Source organism: Vigna radiata, chromosome 5 (assembly GCF_000741045.1).
Source record: "Vigna radiata var. radiata cultivar VC1973A chromosome 5, Vradiata_ver6, whole genome shotgun sequence".
Classification (NCBI taxonomy): Eukaryota; Viridiplantae; Streptophyta; class Magnoliopsida; order Fabales; family Fabaceae; genus Vigna; species Vigna radiata.
Window position 1 is genome coordinate 21,332,595 of NC_028355.1, and position 18,055 is coordinate 21,350,649.

The window sequence follows — 18,055 nt, forward strand, 5'->3', positions numbered from 1 at the left end:
TAACTCAAGAAAATTTTTCAATATTAAACTAATTAAATTATTGAAAGATAATGAGAATTACTTCCGCAAAATAAAAGTTCTTTAATTGAAAAAATAAGGAATTAAGAGAAAAAAACATTTTTTATTATCTAATGAAAGATATATTGAATATTTGAAATCGAAGTTAAATATTTTTATATAAAAAAATAAACAATAAATAAAAATATAAGAGAAAATTAAGTATTCAAAATATAAAAACTATAATTGCTAATGTATAATTTGAACACAATCATAGTTATAACAGAGAAAATAACTATCAAATGAGTGAATATTAAATAAGTAAAACAATTAAAAAATGAAAAAAATAAATTATATAATAAAAAAAGATAAGATTATAAAACGTAAGATTATATATATAAAAATGAGAACAGAAACTAGTATTAACACATGACCAAGATCAAAATCAGAGATATTAACATAGTAATTCCTATCTTTATATTTCAATTTATGAAATTAAATATTATTAATATTCATATTCATGTCTAATCAATATAAAAGTATGACATCAAAACATGTTTATTTATCACTTGTTCCCATATTTAATCCAAAACCCAGGTACGCCCTTTCACTAACACTCACACGCATTTGCAAACTAAATATAGAAGTTTTTATTATCTCCAAAGAGCATGTAATATATACCCTTTTCATACAACAACTATATTTTAAAGATAGAATTAGAAAAAAAAAATCTAATTTTATTTAAGAGAGTTATAACACTAAAAGATGTTTTTTTTTAATATAAAACACGACATTAAGATGTGGGACTATTTAAACGGGTCTTTTTACAAAAATTAAGAGAAAATACAATAAAATAAAATTTATTTATTTATAAGTTAAAATGAAATTATGTACAAGTTAAAAATAAAAATTTTAAAATTTTAAAACAATATTTTACAGTTTTTACTCTAGTAAGAACGTTAAGGATTTTAGAAAAATTTGGAGGTACACAATAAGAAACCTTGAGGTGCAGAAAGAAAGCCCATAACTGCTATTTCATTGATGTTTTCAGAAAACCAAATAAAACCCACATAAGTGGGTGTTTTCACTTCTGTGTGTAAATTAAATTCAACTTAAATGCCTCTCAAGTTATTCATCCATCAGGTTGTTTGGTTTAAAATTTGGTTGATAATTAATTTTGGATTTCTGAGTATAATTAAAAATATATGTTTTTAAATTAAAGAGAAAATTTTAAATAAAAAATTCTAAATAATTTTATAATTTTGAAACGTATGAGAGTTTTAAAACCTCCAAAATTACAATGAAAGAAGAAAATATGATAAGACAAACGACATACACAAACAATATGAAATTATATTTAAAACCAAATTTTAAGAGGGAGTTTCCAATACATGAACAATTGATTTTCATATTGCCAAAGGTAAACATTGCCCCCATTTAGTTAGATTATATATTAATAAATAGTTTTGATAAGAATAATGAATGATGCACAGACTTTCCAAACTTTATTCTCAAAGATATGAGATCTCCAATATATTAGTTAATACAATTTCATTAGAATATCAATTTTTGTATATAGAGTGAAAACAAACAAACAATAAGAAAACAATATGTCTAACCTAATTGTTGTTTAGAATAACAAACTAATTGAGAATTCTTTATTTTGTTTTCCAAACCAAACAACCTAAATTTAAACCTTATTTTCTATCTGTTTCTTTGGCCCCTGGTTTCATCGACTTAATTTCTTTCTATATAACTAAATTGAGTGCAGATGGTGTAGTTTGAGAAAGTTTGGTACCTCTAAGAAATAATTCCGTATAGGTTCAATAATTCAGTTCTGTATTTAGGTATCTATCACGGAAGTGTCAAAGTTTGTTAACCATAGCGTCTCACCCTTTTTCTTACTACAGCATGTCATGTGTCCTACGATGCATAGAGAGCAACCTTAGTCATTGATCCTAGGCCAAGTGTTAGAATGGGTTCTAGGCCTAACTCAATTTCACAAAACCGGCTTCTAAAGTGAGGTCTGCACCACATTTATATATTATAAATTGACCTTATTTCTAGTCAACGTGGGACTTCCAAAACCAGGCAGATAAGGGATCATTGAAGAGTTTCAAAAACTGTTCATACCATGCATGTCAACATGTCACTGCATCCTCTGTGATCACATTCACCATCACTACATCATCTTCTATGTGCATCCAGGCCATATAAAGTTTGGGATATTCATCCAACATCTCCACCCAATTGTTCGATATGTTGCCAAACAACATTATGGAGCATACGACAGACGAGAATTGTGCTACGAAATTCCAGCTATGTGCAGAAAATATTAGCAGGTATCCAAAATCAACCTGCATAATACTAATTCATTATTCTTTTTAGGATAGATTCGCGGAAAAAATTGCAATATCAAACGAGATATATGTTCAATTTATATAAAAAAATTGATAGTAATTCTAATCCAAAATCTTTTATGAACGAGTCTCTTCCACATTTAGTTACATTAACAATTATGAGTATTGCAAAAACCACTCCAGAGGAATTTTTATCTATATTGTACAATTTTAAACTTTTCATCAAACAAATCATCGAGTCTTTCAAAAATATGATTCAATCAAAAAACACAATACCAATAAATATAAATTCATCACACATAAATAATTAACATATTCCAATCCAAAACTTAACAATGAATTTAAGAACATTGTACCGTATGGACCGAACGATAATAAAAATCATCTTGAAATTAATCTAGCCAAACAGTTGAAGATGAACGATAGACCAGAATTCATAATTATATTTATCTAAGGTTTAAGGTAAGAAATTATTAGAATCATTAGATTGGGATTGGACTGTAATTCTCAAGTTCACGACGAAAAAAGACATCAGAAAGTGAAACTGGAAGACTGTGAGAAAGAAATTGTGAAAGTGTTTGAAGTGACTTGACCTCATAACCAAAACAAATATTTTTCTTGTAAGATGTTTAATTTTTTTCATTTCTACAATGTGACTTAAACCCACATTTATATTCCCCCATCTGAAATCAAGTTTAGAGAATAAATTTAAAAGATCTTTGTCATGTTGCATTTTAGGCATTCTAAAAGTAAGCGTTGACAATTAACAATGGAAGGTAAGAAAAGAAAATAGAAGTATGTATGTATATGGGCCCGTTATAAAGAAGATTTGTTTTTCCCCATATACAAGTGCAATGCAACTATTTCCAACTGGTAAAGCAGAAGATAATGGTCCCAAATCCTTTCTGGGTCTTAGCACACATGAACTGGCAATTTCATATACCTGCCAAAAATTGTCTTATGCCGGCATATGAAAAATTATTTATTTCATATTCATAGATATTTATAAAATTATTATTTTGCTTTAATTTGAAATATTAACATGATTAAATGAACGAAAAAACTATTCATTTTCATGGTTTGAATAAAAAACAGAAAAGAGTTGTTTTCGTCATTTACCTGTTTATGATGTTAGATGAAATGAATTACTGTGTGGTATTCAAATACACTGTTGGTGGATGTTTAGAATCCAGGAATGAAATAAAGAGAGGGAAAAGACGTTTGACTGAAGAAGATGATCCAGTTACAGAAATGCAGAAAGCAATTGTATTTTGTGTTTTGCTAACTTAGCCTTTTTCAATTAATGCACCACGAATATTTTTGCTAAATGAAGTTTTCCCTCAACGGGAACCATCACAATGCCAGAAAATAAATATATAGATATACTTTTTAAACATTTATATGCTTAATATTCTTTTCATAAAACTTATATTTAATTAACTAAATTATGTAACATAATTTAATAGTCTTATGTAGAATTTTCAAAATTAAAAAATATACTACAGTAATCTATATTTATGAATTTTAAAGAATAATGTGAATAGCTATTATATTTAAACATTAACTAATCCATTATCTAAAATTTTACTCTTAATATATAAAACTGTTCTGAAAAATGACAATTGTTAAAATGTCAAGACTGGTGAGGATATGCTTTGTTTGGAGTGATATACAGAAGTGACAAACAAAAGAAGTAAAAGAAGAAACACAAAATCACGGGAGTTTAGAGAAAATTCAAAGAGAATTTACAGGCATGGTCAGAATTTATTATCTAAATTTGTTATTTCAGTTCATTTTTATCCTTTTACTATTTTTGGGTCTAATTTCATCTTTTAATTTAAAAAATAAAAAAAACTCAATTTAGTCATTTATGTTAGACATTAATGTGTCTTGTGTCAATTTGTAAAAATTTTAAATTTTTTATTTTTTTAATTTTTCAGAATTTACATATCCTTATTAAAATAATTTTTTTAGAATTTACATATCAAATAACTTCACTTAAATATTCAAATTATTTTATTTTTTCATATTTTTAAATTATAATTTTTTACACTTGTAAAAATAATATAATTTGAATATATAAGTTGAAAAATCATTTTAACATTTATATATAAGTTGTAATTAAATTTAATGACCAATTTAATCTCAAATTAGAGAAAATAACATTTGATTGTTTTAAAAATAAATATATTAAAATGAGTCAAAATTTTAAATAGAGATTAAACTGAAAATAAGCATGTCATGAGAGTCTCATGTCGCATGACACATGTTAGTTTATATTTTTTAAAATAAAATAAAAAATTAAAAAGAATTAATTTTTTTATGAAAAAAGATACCGCTTTAACATCAACTTAACATAAATAGCCAAATTAAACATTTTTAAAAACTTAAAACATTGAATTGAACTAAAAAAATAATAAGGGAACCAAATCACCAAATTAGAGGTTAAGCCAATTTAAGAAAAAGTATATTTTATAAATATTTTTTTATACATTGTTCCAACTTTTTTTATTTTAACATAATTTGAATTTAGAATTACGTTTAAATCTTTAAAAAAACATTTATAATATATATAGATGACGTGAGTATATTATATCATAAGCTAGGAGAGGATTTTATGGATATGCTGTAACCCAAATTCGTGGGGTGAACTGGGTCCTCTCAAACTTGGTGTAATTTTCTTTCCTTTCCAATTTAGAGAACAGAAAAACATGTCAGAAAATGCATTTTCATCTTATAATATATATATATATATATATATATATATATATATATATATATATATATATATATATATATATATATATATATATATATATATATATAAACACACGTATATACACTAAAACTGTGCATGCAGTTGCTGATAATTTGAGGAAAATGTTATTGTTCAAGATCGTCAATTACTGAATCTTGTTGACATTGTACTTATTAATTCGTGTGATAAATGACAATATTCGGAATTTAATTTTCCATACAGAAACCTTACATAATCCAAACATACCATTTTTTATGATAGTGATTTTGTCATGCAAGTTAGCAATTTTTTTTGGTGTGTGTGGTTAAAGTGATTTAATTAAGATAAATATATTGTTAAAAGTATATATGTCATGAAATATTAAAAAAAAACATCATAAACAATATTTTAATTTAATGAGAGATCAAATTAGAAATATTAAAATTTAGATGGAGATTACTATATATATAAAAGCATTTACATATTATTTATTGTCAAAGACATATGTGTTATTTTAAGTGATATCTTAATTTGATGATAGACCAAATTAAAAATATTAAAATTTAAGAAAAGGAACCTAAAAAGATTATGGTCCTCGTTTGTAAACACCTACATGTTATTTTTAGTTCTTTTTTCTTCATTTCATCAAAAGAAAAAATTTAAAATGTTATATAATTGAAAGATCAAATATCATTTTTATTTATATTATTTCCAATTGTAAATCCAAATACATTTGCATACTTCTTGTATACTATTTTATACAGAGTATTGTTGATTAATTGGTTTGGGTACATAATCTAAGAATAGTTATTGTTTCGTGTTCTTCCTCTTACTTGGGACGACAAGCGTAAATCTATATCTGGAAATGAATTTAATAATGGAAAATGATATTTTAATATCATTTTTTTTACATCATTTTAACACTGCATACGTGTCAAAATGTGGTTGGATGATTTCAAATTAAAAAAAAAAACTTTGGTTTTTCTCTTCCAAATATGTCCTTGGTTCAGCTTTTTTTAATTTGAAATCGTTCAACCACATTTTGACACGTGTGCAGTGTCAAAATGGTGTCAAAAAATGGTGTTAAAATATAATTTTCCAAAAATTAAATTCAAATATCATTTATTATTTATTATTCAGGAAAATGATATTTTAACACTATTTTTTGACACTATTTTGACACTGCACACGTGTCAAAATGTGATTGGACGATTTCAAATTAAAAAAACAAACTCTGGTTTTTTTCTTCCAAATATACTCCTGTCTCAACTTTTTTAATTTGAAATCGTCCAATCACATTTTGACACATGTGCAGTGTCAAAATAGTGTTAAAAAATGGTGTTAAAATTTTATTTTTCTTATTATTCACATCAATTTTATATTCAATAATGTTAGTAAAGAATTTGACCCTCTTTTAACATCTTGTGTTGCATATTTCACTCTCTCTAATAAACTCGTGTGTTGTGTAGTACATAATGATGTTACGAGTACTAGGAAATGGCCAGCTGTATCCTGCTTGCAAGTTTTGATCGAACTAAGAAGTAGTAATAAATTTCACACGTAAGATCTTCCTAAGTCGAAGCAAGTCCAAAAACCTTACATACCCTTCATTCGTTAGTATAAATAACACCCTTTAGTTGCTCACTTCCACCACAACACAACCTAGTAAGAACAACCTTCAATTTCGTCACAATCAATACTGTGTTCTCTATTATGGTTTGTGAAGAACAGGATGAAGATTGTGTATGCAAATGTGCTCCTTGTGTTCCTCATCCTTAGCTCCTCTTTCTTGGAAATCTCAATGGCTGGTTCAGGTAATTGACTCCATCACTTGTTATATGTCAGTGCATGCATGTGTCATATATATGTCACTAATCAATTATAATTGATGTGTTGTGTGGTGGATTTAGCTTTCTGTGACTCAAAGTGTAAAGGGAGATGTGCGAAGGCTGAGCTTAAGAAGAGATGCTTGAAGTACTGTGGAATCTGCTGCAAGAAGTGCAACTGTGTGCCATCTGGGACTTACGGAAACAAGGACGAGTGTCCTTGCTACAGGGATATGAAGAACTCTAAGGGCAAGGGCAAATGCCCTTGAGTTTCTTATCCCTTTCATTGCACCACAACACTTTCCATTTTCTATCTTCATTTCCATTCTACTAAACTTCATAATAATACTGTGCCACGGATCTGTCTAGCTATTCCTCTTACTTTATGTATTCGCTTTAGCTAGCTAATTAGCTTACTATTTATGATTGTAATCATGTTCCTTTATCTACTGATTCATGAATCATATATCATTATTATTATTATTAATTGGCTGTGACGAGAAGGCTAATTTAATTGGTTTCGTTGTCGTCCTTCAGTATACACGAAAGGTTCTAGTTTTAATTAATTAGTCTTGTGTGAACAATCAATGTTGCTGATTCCTTTTTAAACTATCTTTTACCTAAAATTAGCTTAAACGTTACTTATAATGGAAAGTTGGTTCGTTAACTCATTATATCGTAAATAATTTGTTAGATGATTTTGTTAAAGTAATAATAAATATAAAATGAAATATATAGATGTGTTATTTTTAAACTTTTAAATATTTTATTCAAAAATCCATTTATTTTAATCACATATTAATTTGATTTTCAGTTATTATATTATTTTATGCATATTGTGTATCATACTATTTATCCGAGGCTACATTTGAATTCATGCATTATACTTTTCGGGTAGATTTTGCATTAAGGGGTGACATAAGTAAATAATGTTAATTAATTATCTTAAAATAATAATAATATTAATGTAGATTATGATAAGCATACATGATAGTAATGATAAAAAGATATAATAATATATATATATATATATATATATATATATATATATATATATTGAAAAATTAAACATTAATAAATAACTAAATAATGAACAAATAATGAATTTAATTATAGAATAAATTCTGGATCATAATTTTGATATTATGTTGAGAATAAATTTTAAATCTAAGTTAATTTTATAAAACTAACTTATAAAATGAAATTTGTATTTACATAAAATTCTAAATTAGTTTTATAGTTAATAGATAAAAGATTTAATAATCAATCTCAAAACGAGTAGATATATAAAGAAAGGAAGATTGTTGTTGAGATGTAAAAAAAATTACGAAAGAATAAATGCTAAAAAATCCAAATATTAAGTAAAGGGAATAAGGTGAGTTAGCATTATTTGATATACTATCTATTTTTCTTTTACAACATTAGTTAAATAATATTATTCACTGTATTGCAGTAACTAAAGACTGCCATTTTTAAGATCCACAGAAAGGTATTGATCCATCAAATTGAGAAAAATTAGGCTTAACTCTTTCGTGAAACGGTTTGCTTAGAAGCAAAAACAAAACACGATTTTGGACCACTTGCCAAGGATAAACTTCCATGCACCCCTTTTCAACTATCCCAGTTTTATTTGCTTTAAACGAATTACTTACAAATTATAATAATTAAATTCAGCAACCGAATCCAATCTAATTCAACTGAATCGAATCCAACCGAACCCAAACGAATCCTATCCTAATTAACTTTACTTTAAACGAATTACTTACAAATCATAATAATTAAATTCATGAACCGAACCGAAACGAATCAGACCGGACCGAACTGGACTGGACCAAACCGGATCAAACCGAACCAGACCAAACCGGTCCGGACCGAACCGAATCAGACCGAACCTAACCCAATTGAACCAAACCCAACCGAACCCCACCCAAGCGAACCCCACTGAACCCAACCCAACCGGACCAAACCGAACCGGACCGGACCGAACAGGACCGAACTGGACCGGATTGAACCGGACAGCACCACACCGCATCGAATCGGACCAAACCCAACCCAACCCCACCCAACCGGACCCAACCCAACCCAACCAGACCCAATTGAACCGGACCCAACCCAACCGGACCGGACCAAACCAAACCGTATCGAATTGGACCGGACCGAACCAAACTAGACTGAACCAGATCGAACCGAACCAAATCAAATCGAACTGAATCCCACCCTACCGAACTCCAGCCCAGCCCAGTTCAGTCCAATCCAACCCAACCCAACCTAGCTCAGCCCAGCTCAACCCAACCCAACCCAACCCAACCCAACCGTATCAAATCGACCCGAGCCAAATTGAACCAAACCAAGCCAAACTAAACTAGTTCAACCCAAAGTTGAAAGAAATACAAGCTTAAGCATTCATAGCTAAAAACTTTAATAGCATTCATAGCTCTAAAATCATGCTAAGAGACTCTGGACAAGTTGAAAGAAATACAAACTTAAGTATCCAAAGAAGCTAAAAAGGAGTATAAAAGGGTTAAGAAAGTTCATGAGATGTTTGAGACTCTAAAATACCCATATCAACTAATTATAGGATAAGTTTAAAATATATAAGTAAAACTTACTTTACAAATCAATTTTATGAGATTAAAGTATATTTCTTATCAAAGTTATTATTAAAACTCATCCTAACAAAATTTGTTATTTGTTAGACATATTGTTTCACTTATTATCGAACCATTCATTAACCTCACTTTACAAGTCAGTTTTGTGAGATTGAATTAAACTTAGAATCTACTTCTTAACCATTTTCTTAATACAAGGGAAAAAGACTAATTACTCTACTACAATACTAAATGACAAACAAAGAGATATAAAGAATTAAATCACACCTGTTACATCTAATCATAACAAAATACATTAGTGAGAGAAAAAAAAAAAACATATGCATCAAAAAGTATGTTGCAAGCATTGGTCATTTTTGTTGGAGGTTGGTAGAAAGAGCTACGGCAGTATTGCCCCTTAAGCAAAATTATCCTCAGGATCCATTTATTGAACATGTAATACAGAGGAACAACACTAGTACAGTTTCAGATTATCAGTTTGTTTCATCACATGCTTCAGCCCTCATGCAGGGTCGAAGTAATCTATACAGCAGAGAATTGTCCAATATAGTCCCCTCTGTAATTCAATCTGAATGGTTTTCAGTAGCAAGTCCTACTATCGCATGGAAGGTGAAAAAATTGAAAAGAACTAAATAAACTACAAAACTAACACAGCCGAAGACATAAACAATGTTTGGTACGATAGTAATGGAACAGACAGACAATGGAGACACGTGCAACCCCTTGTGGTATGAGTTGTCTTTGGAACTATACAAACAAAGTAACAGTAATGCATGTTTATATTCTTCCCTTGTTAAACCAAGCAAGTAGCTTTTTGCCAAAGAGGTTGCTCTGCATCATCAAGGAATTTTGTTTGATCAGTTGCTCCAAGGAATTCCGGACATGACCCTGCAAGTCAAACTTCAGTAACTAGCAAAAGGGCAAATTGCCCAAACTATATTATATCGAAAATCAATGCACAACATGCAGATTACAAAACACAAAGTGTTTTGAGTTTGCTGACCCTAGATGCTGTCAGTGCTGATTTGATGACATAATTCCCGTATGGATCCACTAGAAGCATTGCAACATTTGGATTGTTGAGCAACTCCAGAGAAATATATGTTGAATGAGGTTCAACCGAGTCTTGAAAGAACTTCTCCACTACATTACTCCCATATTTGTTACAGGCCAGATAGAAGAATCTTCCTTCAAGCTGTCTCCATAGAGATTCTGCAACTCCTGGTATTCCCAGAGACAATAAATGTTGCACAACATAGTTGCTGCCAGGAAACATAAAAACAATAGTAACGGTCAAGCTTATTAAAATTCATTGACTAGAAAAAAGAAAACATCATATAGAAGGCAAAAACAAGAGACCCGTAACAGTCTTCCGCCAAGTGTGAAGCGTAAAACATGACAGAAGCTATCAGCTTCTTTTTCATTTCTCCTTGTGCATGGTTAATGCATGGCTGCAGCACACAACATCCGGTTTTATCTGTTGCAATATCGAAGCACTTGTTTGCTACCACATTCAGAAGATTCTGTGGAAAAAGTCTACAATCAAAACTTCATGAAGCCAGGAATACCAGATCAATGTACCTCATACATAATAAATTTATTTTTCTTTGGAATTTCTGTAAACAAATCGAATAGTGAGGCTTATAAACCAGCTACATCTTTTCCATAACTTCAGTAGAACTTATCCAAACAGGGCTGTTCAGTCAAAAAGATATGAATTAAGGAAAAACAAAAATTTCTTAAAAGTATTTGAAATGAAGTAGCGCAAAGATCTTCATACAGACTAATTCGATAAACATAAACTTTATTTCTTGTAAGAAACTTATAATTAAGACCTACCAAAGGGGTAAAAGTAACATAACAGGTATCATAAGTTACAGTAACTATTTCTTGAAAGTGTATATAACCATATCAACAGAAACCAAGAAAACAACTTTCAAGTAAAATGGCATAAAAGGTCAAATTCAAAATGCTCTGAAATAATTATTATACAGGAGTGGAAAAATCTGCTATCCCAGAATACACGGAGCTAAACTAACATCACTGAAATATAGTTCATTCTATGAACCAAATGTCTAGCCTTGACATCAAACAAAATTTCTCCACATCGTTTCCTCAGTTGCTTGCTTGCAAAGGAAATTAAAGTTTAATACAAGGCAAAGTACACTAGAAAACAAACCGTGAACAATAGTTACCTCATTGTCTTCTCTAGGGAATTGTTTTAGACAATGCAGAATCACCCTATGACCACTCACATCCTTTGCCAATACAGCGGCACCGGGACTAAGAGCTGACATAATACGATTTCGTTGCTCCTGGGAGGTTATATACTCCAATAATTTCTCGACAGCCCGGGTTCTAGAAAACAAAAGACCAATGGTTTTATTGTACATAAATATAAATATAAAAAAGGGACATATAGCAGCGTTCAAATACAAGAAACTAGAGTAACCAGACAAAATTCTTGAAAAGGGAAAAGTCAACAGCCGTACCCATGGGGACTCAGGCAAATTCTGACCAACTGAAAATTACACTGAGTCACTCTCAACACTATCTGAGTCCGTTGCTCTTCGCTGCAAAGTTCCATCATCCGCTGAACAACATAGTTCCCAAAGGGGTCAACCATCAAATCAGTCACGTGATTAATAAGCTCTAAGAAAATGATATCAAACTCTTCTCTCGTCAATGTTTTCAAAGTCTCCTGCAAAGTCCTACACATAAGTTGATCCGTAGCCAACGTCAAAACGCATTCTCGAAAATTGTTGAACCATCGGAGGCGCCTTTCATCAAAACTAAACCCCAGAATATTGAAACCATTACCACCTAAAATACCACCACTCAAGAAACCGTCGTCAGAGGTCTTCTGCGACATCATCCCATTGGAGGAGAATGGTACAACAGGATAAACACCACTGAATGTGGGATTTTCTATTTGTCTCGTCAATGGTTTGGAATCAAGACACCCATCAGCATGACTAGAATAATTATTAAAAGTGAATGTGGGGTGCCAAAGATTGGCCGTCTGAGGAGTGGGACTCCCACCAGCCCAACTGTTGTAAGGGTGAACCTTTGAAGAAGCATTGATACCATAAGGACTGTCGGCAACAAAATCAGAATGTGGGTAGTTGAAAGGAGAGGCGGAATGTGAGTAGTTGAAAGGAGAGGCAGAAACACAAAGACGAGAAAAAGCATCTTCTAGGGTTTGGGAAGGGTTGTGGGATTGCGAGAGAAACCGAGACAGTCCCGCAGGTTGTTGAGAAGACGAGGACACTGACTGATCATTGTTAAATGCAGACGATGATGATCCATGCGACATCATTGGGAACCAAAGGAATTGATGAAAGAATAAGAAGGATTTAAAGAAAGGGGTTTTAGAAAAAGGAATAAAAGATTTTTATTATTTGCTGAAAAAGTGAAAGGAAAAAGGGAATTAGGGTGAGAAAGAGGGAAGAAGAAGAATGTGTGGGAGGTGAGGAGGCAGTGTTGTTTAGCTGAGTAAAGAGAGTCCTCCAATGGGTACCGTTCTGCATGCAATATATAGTAAAATTACATGCGAGAAAACCCAAAAGAAACTACTGCTTCAGCAGCTTTGGATGCGAACTCGTGTACCATAGTTTCTTTCTATTATATATCCTCACAATTTTATTTTATTTTCAAATATAACCCTTTTTTAGTTTTAGGTATATCTTGCTACCAAGTTATTTTATAATTTGAAATTGCATATTTTCAGTGTATGATAGCAAGAAATGTTTCAAATTTTCCTTTCACATATTATAAGATTTGATGATTTAAATATATTTTTATCCTCCCAGATTAACTTGATCAATTCTCATAATTTCTTCATACAAAATATAGAAATTAATCCTCTGACAGACATTTTCGCTTTGTAGTTGTTAAAACCATTTTTAAACTAACTTCATTCCTTTACTATAAATAAGATTTATTGTTTCTTCTGTGAACTTCTTCACTTATGTAACCAAATTTGAATTTTTTGAAGATACAATAAATGTGTGATCGCTTTTAACATTTATTAAAAACTATAAAATAATTAAAAAAAAAAGGACTATGTATTCTTGAATAGTATATATGGTTTTTCCACTTTGCCTAAGTGTATATACTTTGTTTTTACAACGCTCTATCTCTTGAAAAAGCAATATAAAAGTACACAATCTCTTTTAATCTTTAAATGTATAAAAAATTAATTTGTTAAAGTAAGTTTTTTTCATAAAATTAATATTAAAAATATTATTAATAGTATTATAAAATAAATAAGTAAATAAATATTGATAATATAAAATTAGTTTTCCAATCCAGATGGCTGACTGCTTTCTGATATCATTTTTTAATTTGGGTCAAACTCTGCCCAACTAAGAATACGGAACTGTTCTGTTTTGTTTTTGAACCCAAATGAAAGCGTGTTTCAACAATTACCATTTTTTTAGTTTCGGTCAAAACTATATCCAAGTTCCACAATAAAGTTGGTCTTTTTGTAGAAGTACTCCAAAAATGGCAAAAAAAAAACAATAGCTATTTAGTTTGTGTTTCAGATGCATTTTGAAGGAATTGCATAAGGTGAACATTTTGAGCAGCTAAATATTATATGGAAATAACTTCACATACACGGAGCCAATAAGTTGACTCAATATTTTCTTTTTTGAGAAAAAGATTAGGTGAGGAATATGTAAGTATCATTTTTGGGAAAAACTTTAGGGGAGAAGAATGGATATGGAAAATAGCATTTCCTCTTTCTGAATTTTGACATATATAAATACACAATATATATAAATATTATTTCTTAGGTTTTATTATATAAATTTCTAAATTATCTCCACGGCTTATATGAATAAATGTATTTTTGTTAACCTAAAAAAATAGAGTAAATCTATCTCTAGAGTGCATACACTTTAGAATATCAAGTAAATCTAGCCAGTTGCAGAAGATATATATAAATATATGTATAATGTGTAGCTACAGTTTGTATTGTAGTGTCAAAGTTTTTTAAAAAGAAGCAAATTTTTATATAATTTAGTACCAAAAAGAAACTGCAGAATACACCATATTCATATAGACAAAAACATTAGGAACTTTTACATGAACCATCATTTTAATGGTTTAGTTTCATTCTCAGATGCAGACTCATGTTTACACTATTATAGCAATTATTGCAAATAAAAAATATAACAAACACATTAAAAGAAAAAGGTTAAGCTATTGATAATTTCAAACATACAGATTTCATAAATTATGAGAATAATGTACTTCATATTAGCATATAAGTCAAAGAGACATTCTTTTCATATTAGCATATAAGTCAAAGAGACATTCTTTTCTAGAAATAGTACAAAGTAATTTTTGATATAAAAATTTTAGACTCAATTCTTTATTTATGCATTGGATTGAACACTATAAATCTTATACCTATCATAAGATTATGAAACAAATAATATGATCGTTCATATTAAATTGCATAATCTCAATCCTATTATGACAGGGTAATTTTGCTTATGAATTTATTAGAAAATGAATCTCATTACATATTTCGTAATAAGAACCTCCATCAACTCTTATCATCTATCCTACCATATTGTATGTGGGTCTGTAAGCTTTCTAGAGTTTAGGATGACTTCTCACAAACATGTACCATATTCATTGCATAACACAAAATTAACAAAAGTAGTATTTCTTCTTAGGAACATTATGGTCATAAATTATCCATCTCTTTAAAATAAACTTTTCAATCTGTACATTCCTTTATATCATCATAGAGACTATAGTCATCTATAACCTTTCTCAATGAATCATAAGATTTCACAATTTACCATTAAGAATAAATTAATATATACCGTCCAGTGTTACCCTAAAGGTGTCCAACAATACCCAAACAAAGAGCTCTCTTGGAGAAAAGATCAAACTCATGCCCAACAATTGAGGTTTTTCACCCAACAGTGAGCTATGGTGCCCAACATCTCATGCCTTAGAACTCTTTGGAATGTCCAATGGTACTTGGGCAGCTCCCAATGCTAACTACCCTTAGAGTCCCTGCCAAGTGAGCACTTAACAACCTAAATGTGATGATCGCTCTAGACTACTAAAACTCACTGTCAAGTGAGCAAGTGACAATCTCAAAGTGGCACCCAATGCTATGGTCACTAGAGCTTACTAACTTGGTCATTTCGAAGTAGCGCTTGATGGTATATACTTGACGTCCAATGTCGTATCACCATTCTAAGAAAATAGGGCAATTTAGCTTATGCAATTAGATCAATAGGTCTCTTTTATTTTTTTATACTCCCAACCAAGTATCACTTCAGTGCCAATAAAATATATCCTTATAAGCCAAATGCTCAAACCAAATCCCTAATTCTTTACAATTCACAATTTCAACCATTCAATTTCACAACAAAGAAATTAAATAGCACTTTCACATATTCAATCCAACCCTCAATTTCACTCAATTCTTCAAATAATTCATTTCATCACAATCATAAAATTTATCAATAAGTAAAAAGCACAACAATTAACACTAATTTATCTTACCTTAGTTAAACTTCCCCGTTACTTATCAGATCATCAATTATCAACTTTAGGTACACGTCAATATCATTTCTAGGTTGTCTAGGACTTGATATCATCATAAACAACATTATATATTTTCTCTTCATATCATCAACAAAATTAGTCATGAATTATCTTTGCTACTTAAGTTCCCATAAGGATTCATATCATTTATATCAAGTCTAAGTCTTAAGTTTCTTGTCTCTGCACCAAATTTTGGAAATGTTTCGTCAATCTTCTTTCATTGTGGAAAATCAACTGCGTGTCGAAGAGAAGATTATCACACTTTCTTCCATCAATGTGTCATTTCCGTTTTTTTGCATCTTTTTTAATTACAAACATTCGTTTTAATCTAGGTATTATAGGCAAGTACCACACCACCTTATTAGGACCATCTTTGTCTTCATCACCACTATTTCTATCAACTTTATTTTTAAACTTCGATAAACCACATGTTGGGTATGCCTTTAGTGAAGCAATCTTGTCTCTGTACAATACACAATCATTGGACCATGCATGTGTCTTTTGGTATTTCAAACCCATTAAACATAGAATTCTCTTCGCCTTATAATTATGGATAGATAAAACGTGTTATTATCTAGAAGTGTCTCTTTGAGAATTTTTGTTAAAATTTTATCAGTCCATCAATTCCTTGTTTTTTAACTGAACAATTTCAAAGTTATCGACGATCGTGTGAAGTTAAAGCATCATGGGTACAATTATTTTTCTGAATCGAACTTAAGATAATTATATAAATGATTTTTTCCAAAATTTTCTTCACCAACATCATGTACCATGGCCTTTAAGTGATCACTCATTCATTCGTCTACATAATTTGTTTCTCGTGACGTTGTAGGTCATGTAAGTCCAAACTACTTAACTCCTTACTATACCGAAGATGAATAGATGATCATGCATTGTACTCAAGTCCTTACATATTTGATTAAGATAACAAACATGACAAAAATATGCCACGTTCACACGTTCTTAAGCATATTACAAGAACTCAAAAACTTCATTTCATACTCTTCGCTAATGCGACTTTCATTCATTCAACTTCAATCCATACTATGTCTGAAACAAAATCCATAAATACCATGTTTATAACTCTTACAAGGACCCATTAAAAAAAAACATAAGAAGTCTAACATCATAAATTTTATAAAATTTTAACAATATTTCGTATTGGTCTTCAAAATACACAAAATAAAAGTAGTCATTCATAACCACAATCAAGTATGTATTTGAAGAATAACACAAAATGGTTGTCATTGTGTTGGTTCAATTTTATTATATTTACAAGTTTTATTTTGACAAAATAACTCATTTTAGTGTGATTGGTCGATTCACTAAGTGACTTGGAGTTAAGTAAAAATCTCTTATGACAAAAAAATATTTGGAACTATTGACCAATATATAACAAGAGATAAAAGGGTTGTTTGTTTTAATTTTGTAATTGATCTCGACTTCAACATTGAATATGTAATTGGTTTAGAAAAGAAACTTTACCCGCATTGAAATCTCATAAGGAATGAAGTATAGAACTAAATAATTCTCTCTTGAAAAACTTGAAACAAAGTTTTGCACGTAAAAGCAACTCTCGTTTTATTTTAAGTTAATTTCATAAACTAAAATATCTTTTATTTAACTAATAATTTATATTTTATTTTAAATTAATTTTAGTCAATCATATTTAACTTAAATTAATTTTATTAATTAAAACATTTTTTATTTTAATAAATGTAAGGACCCCATAACTTATAAGGCTATTGGGCCTCTTGAAAGACCCCAGGCCCATTCGTATTGGGCACATGGCCAAGAGAGGGGTCCCTTCCCCAGCTTCAGAATTTTCATTTCTCCAATTTCTTTTCTCTCTCAAAAACAGAAACCTTGCCCTAACTCAAGCTCTCACTTCTCTCTAGATTTCCAGCATATTCCACCGTTAGAGTTGTGATTTGATTGCATATTATT

General features: G+C 30.1%; 2 protein-coding genes across 2 annotated transcripts; one reads left to right on the plus strand and one right to left on the minus strand.

Annotated features, from left to right (window-relative positions):
- Window positions 1–6,826: 6,826 nt before the first annotated feature.
- On the plus strand, window positions 6,827–7,247 carry LOC106761788 (peamaclein-like). The gene is made up of 2 exons (XM_014645354.2): window positions 6,827–6,908; window positions 7,005–7,247. Exons 1-2 carry the CDS (start codon window positions 6,827–6,829, stop codon window positions 7,187–7,189), a joined length of 267 nt encoding a protein of 88 aa, XP_014500840.1. The 3' UTR covers window positions 7,190–7,247.
- Window positions 7,248–9,886: 2,639 nt separating this feature from the next.
- LOC106760457 (pumilio homolog 12) lies at window positions 9,887–13,078 on the minus strand. Its single transcript, XM_014643887.2, has 5 exons — window positions 12,022–13,078; window positions 11,725–11,887; window positions 10,889–11,052; window positions 10,533–10,791; window positions 9,887–10,417 (listed from the first exon to the last, which is right to left on the minus strand). The coding sequence occupies exons 1-5, from the start codon at window positions 12,846–12,848 to the stop codon at window positions 10,307–10,309; spliced, it is 1,524 nt and encodes a 507-aa protein (XP_014499373.2). The 5' UTR covers window positions 12,849–13,078; the 3' UTR covers window positions 9,887–10,306.
- Window positions 13,079–18,055: the final 4,977 nt, after the last annotated feature.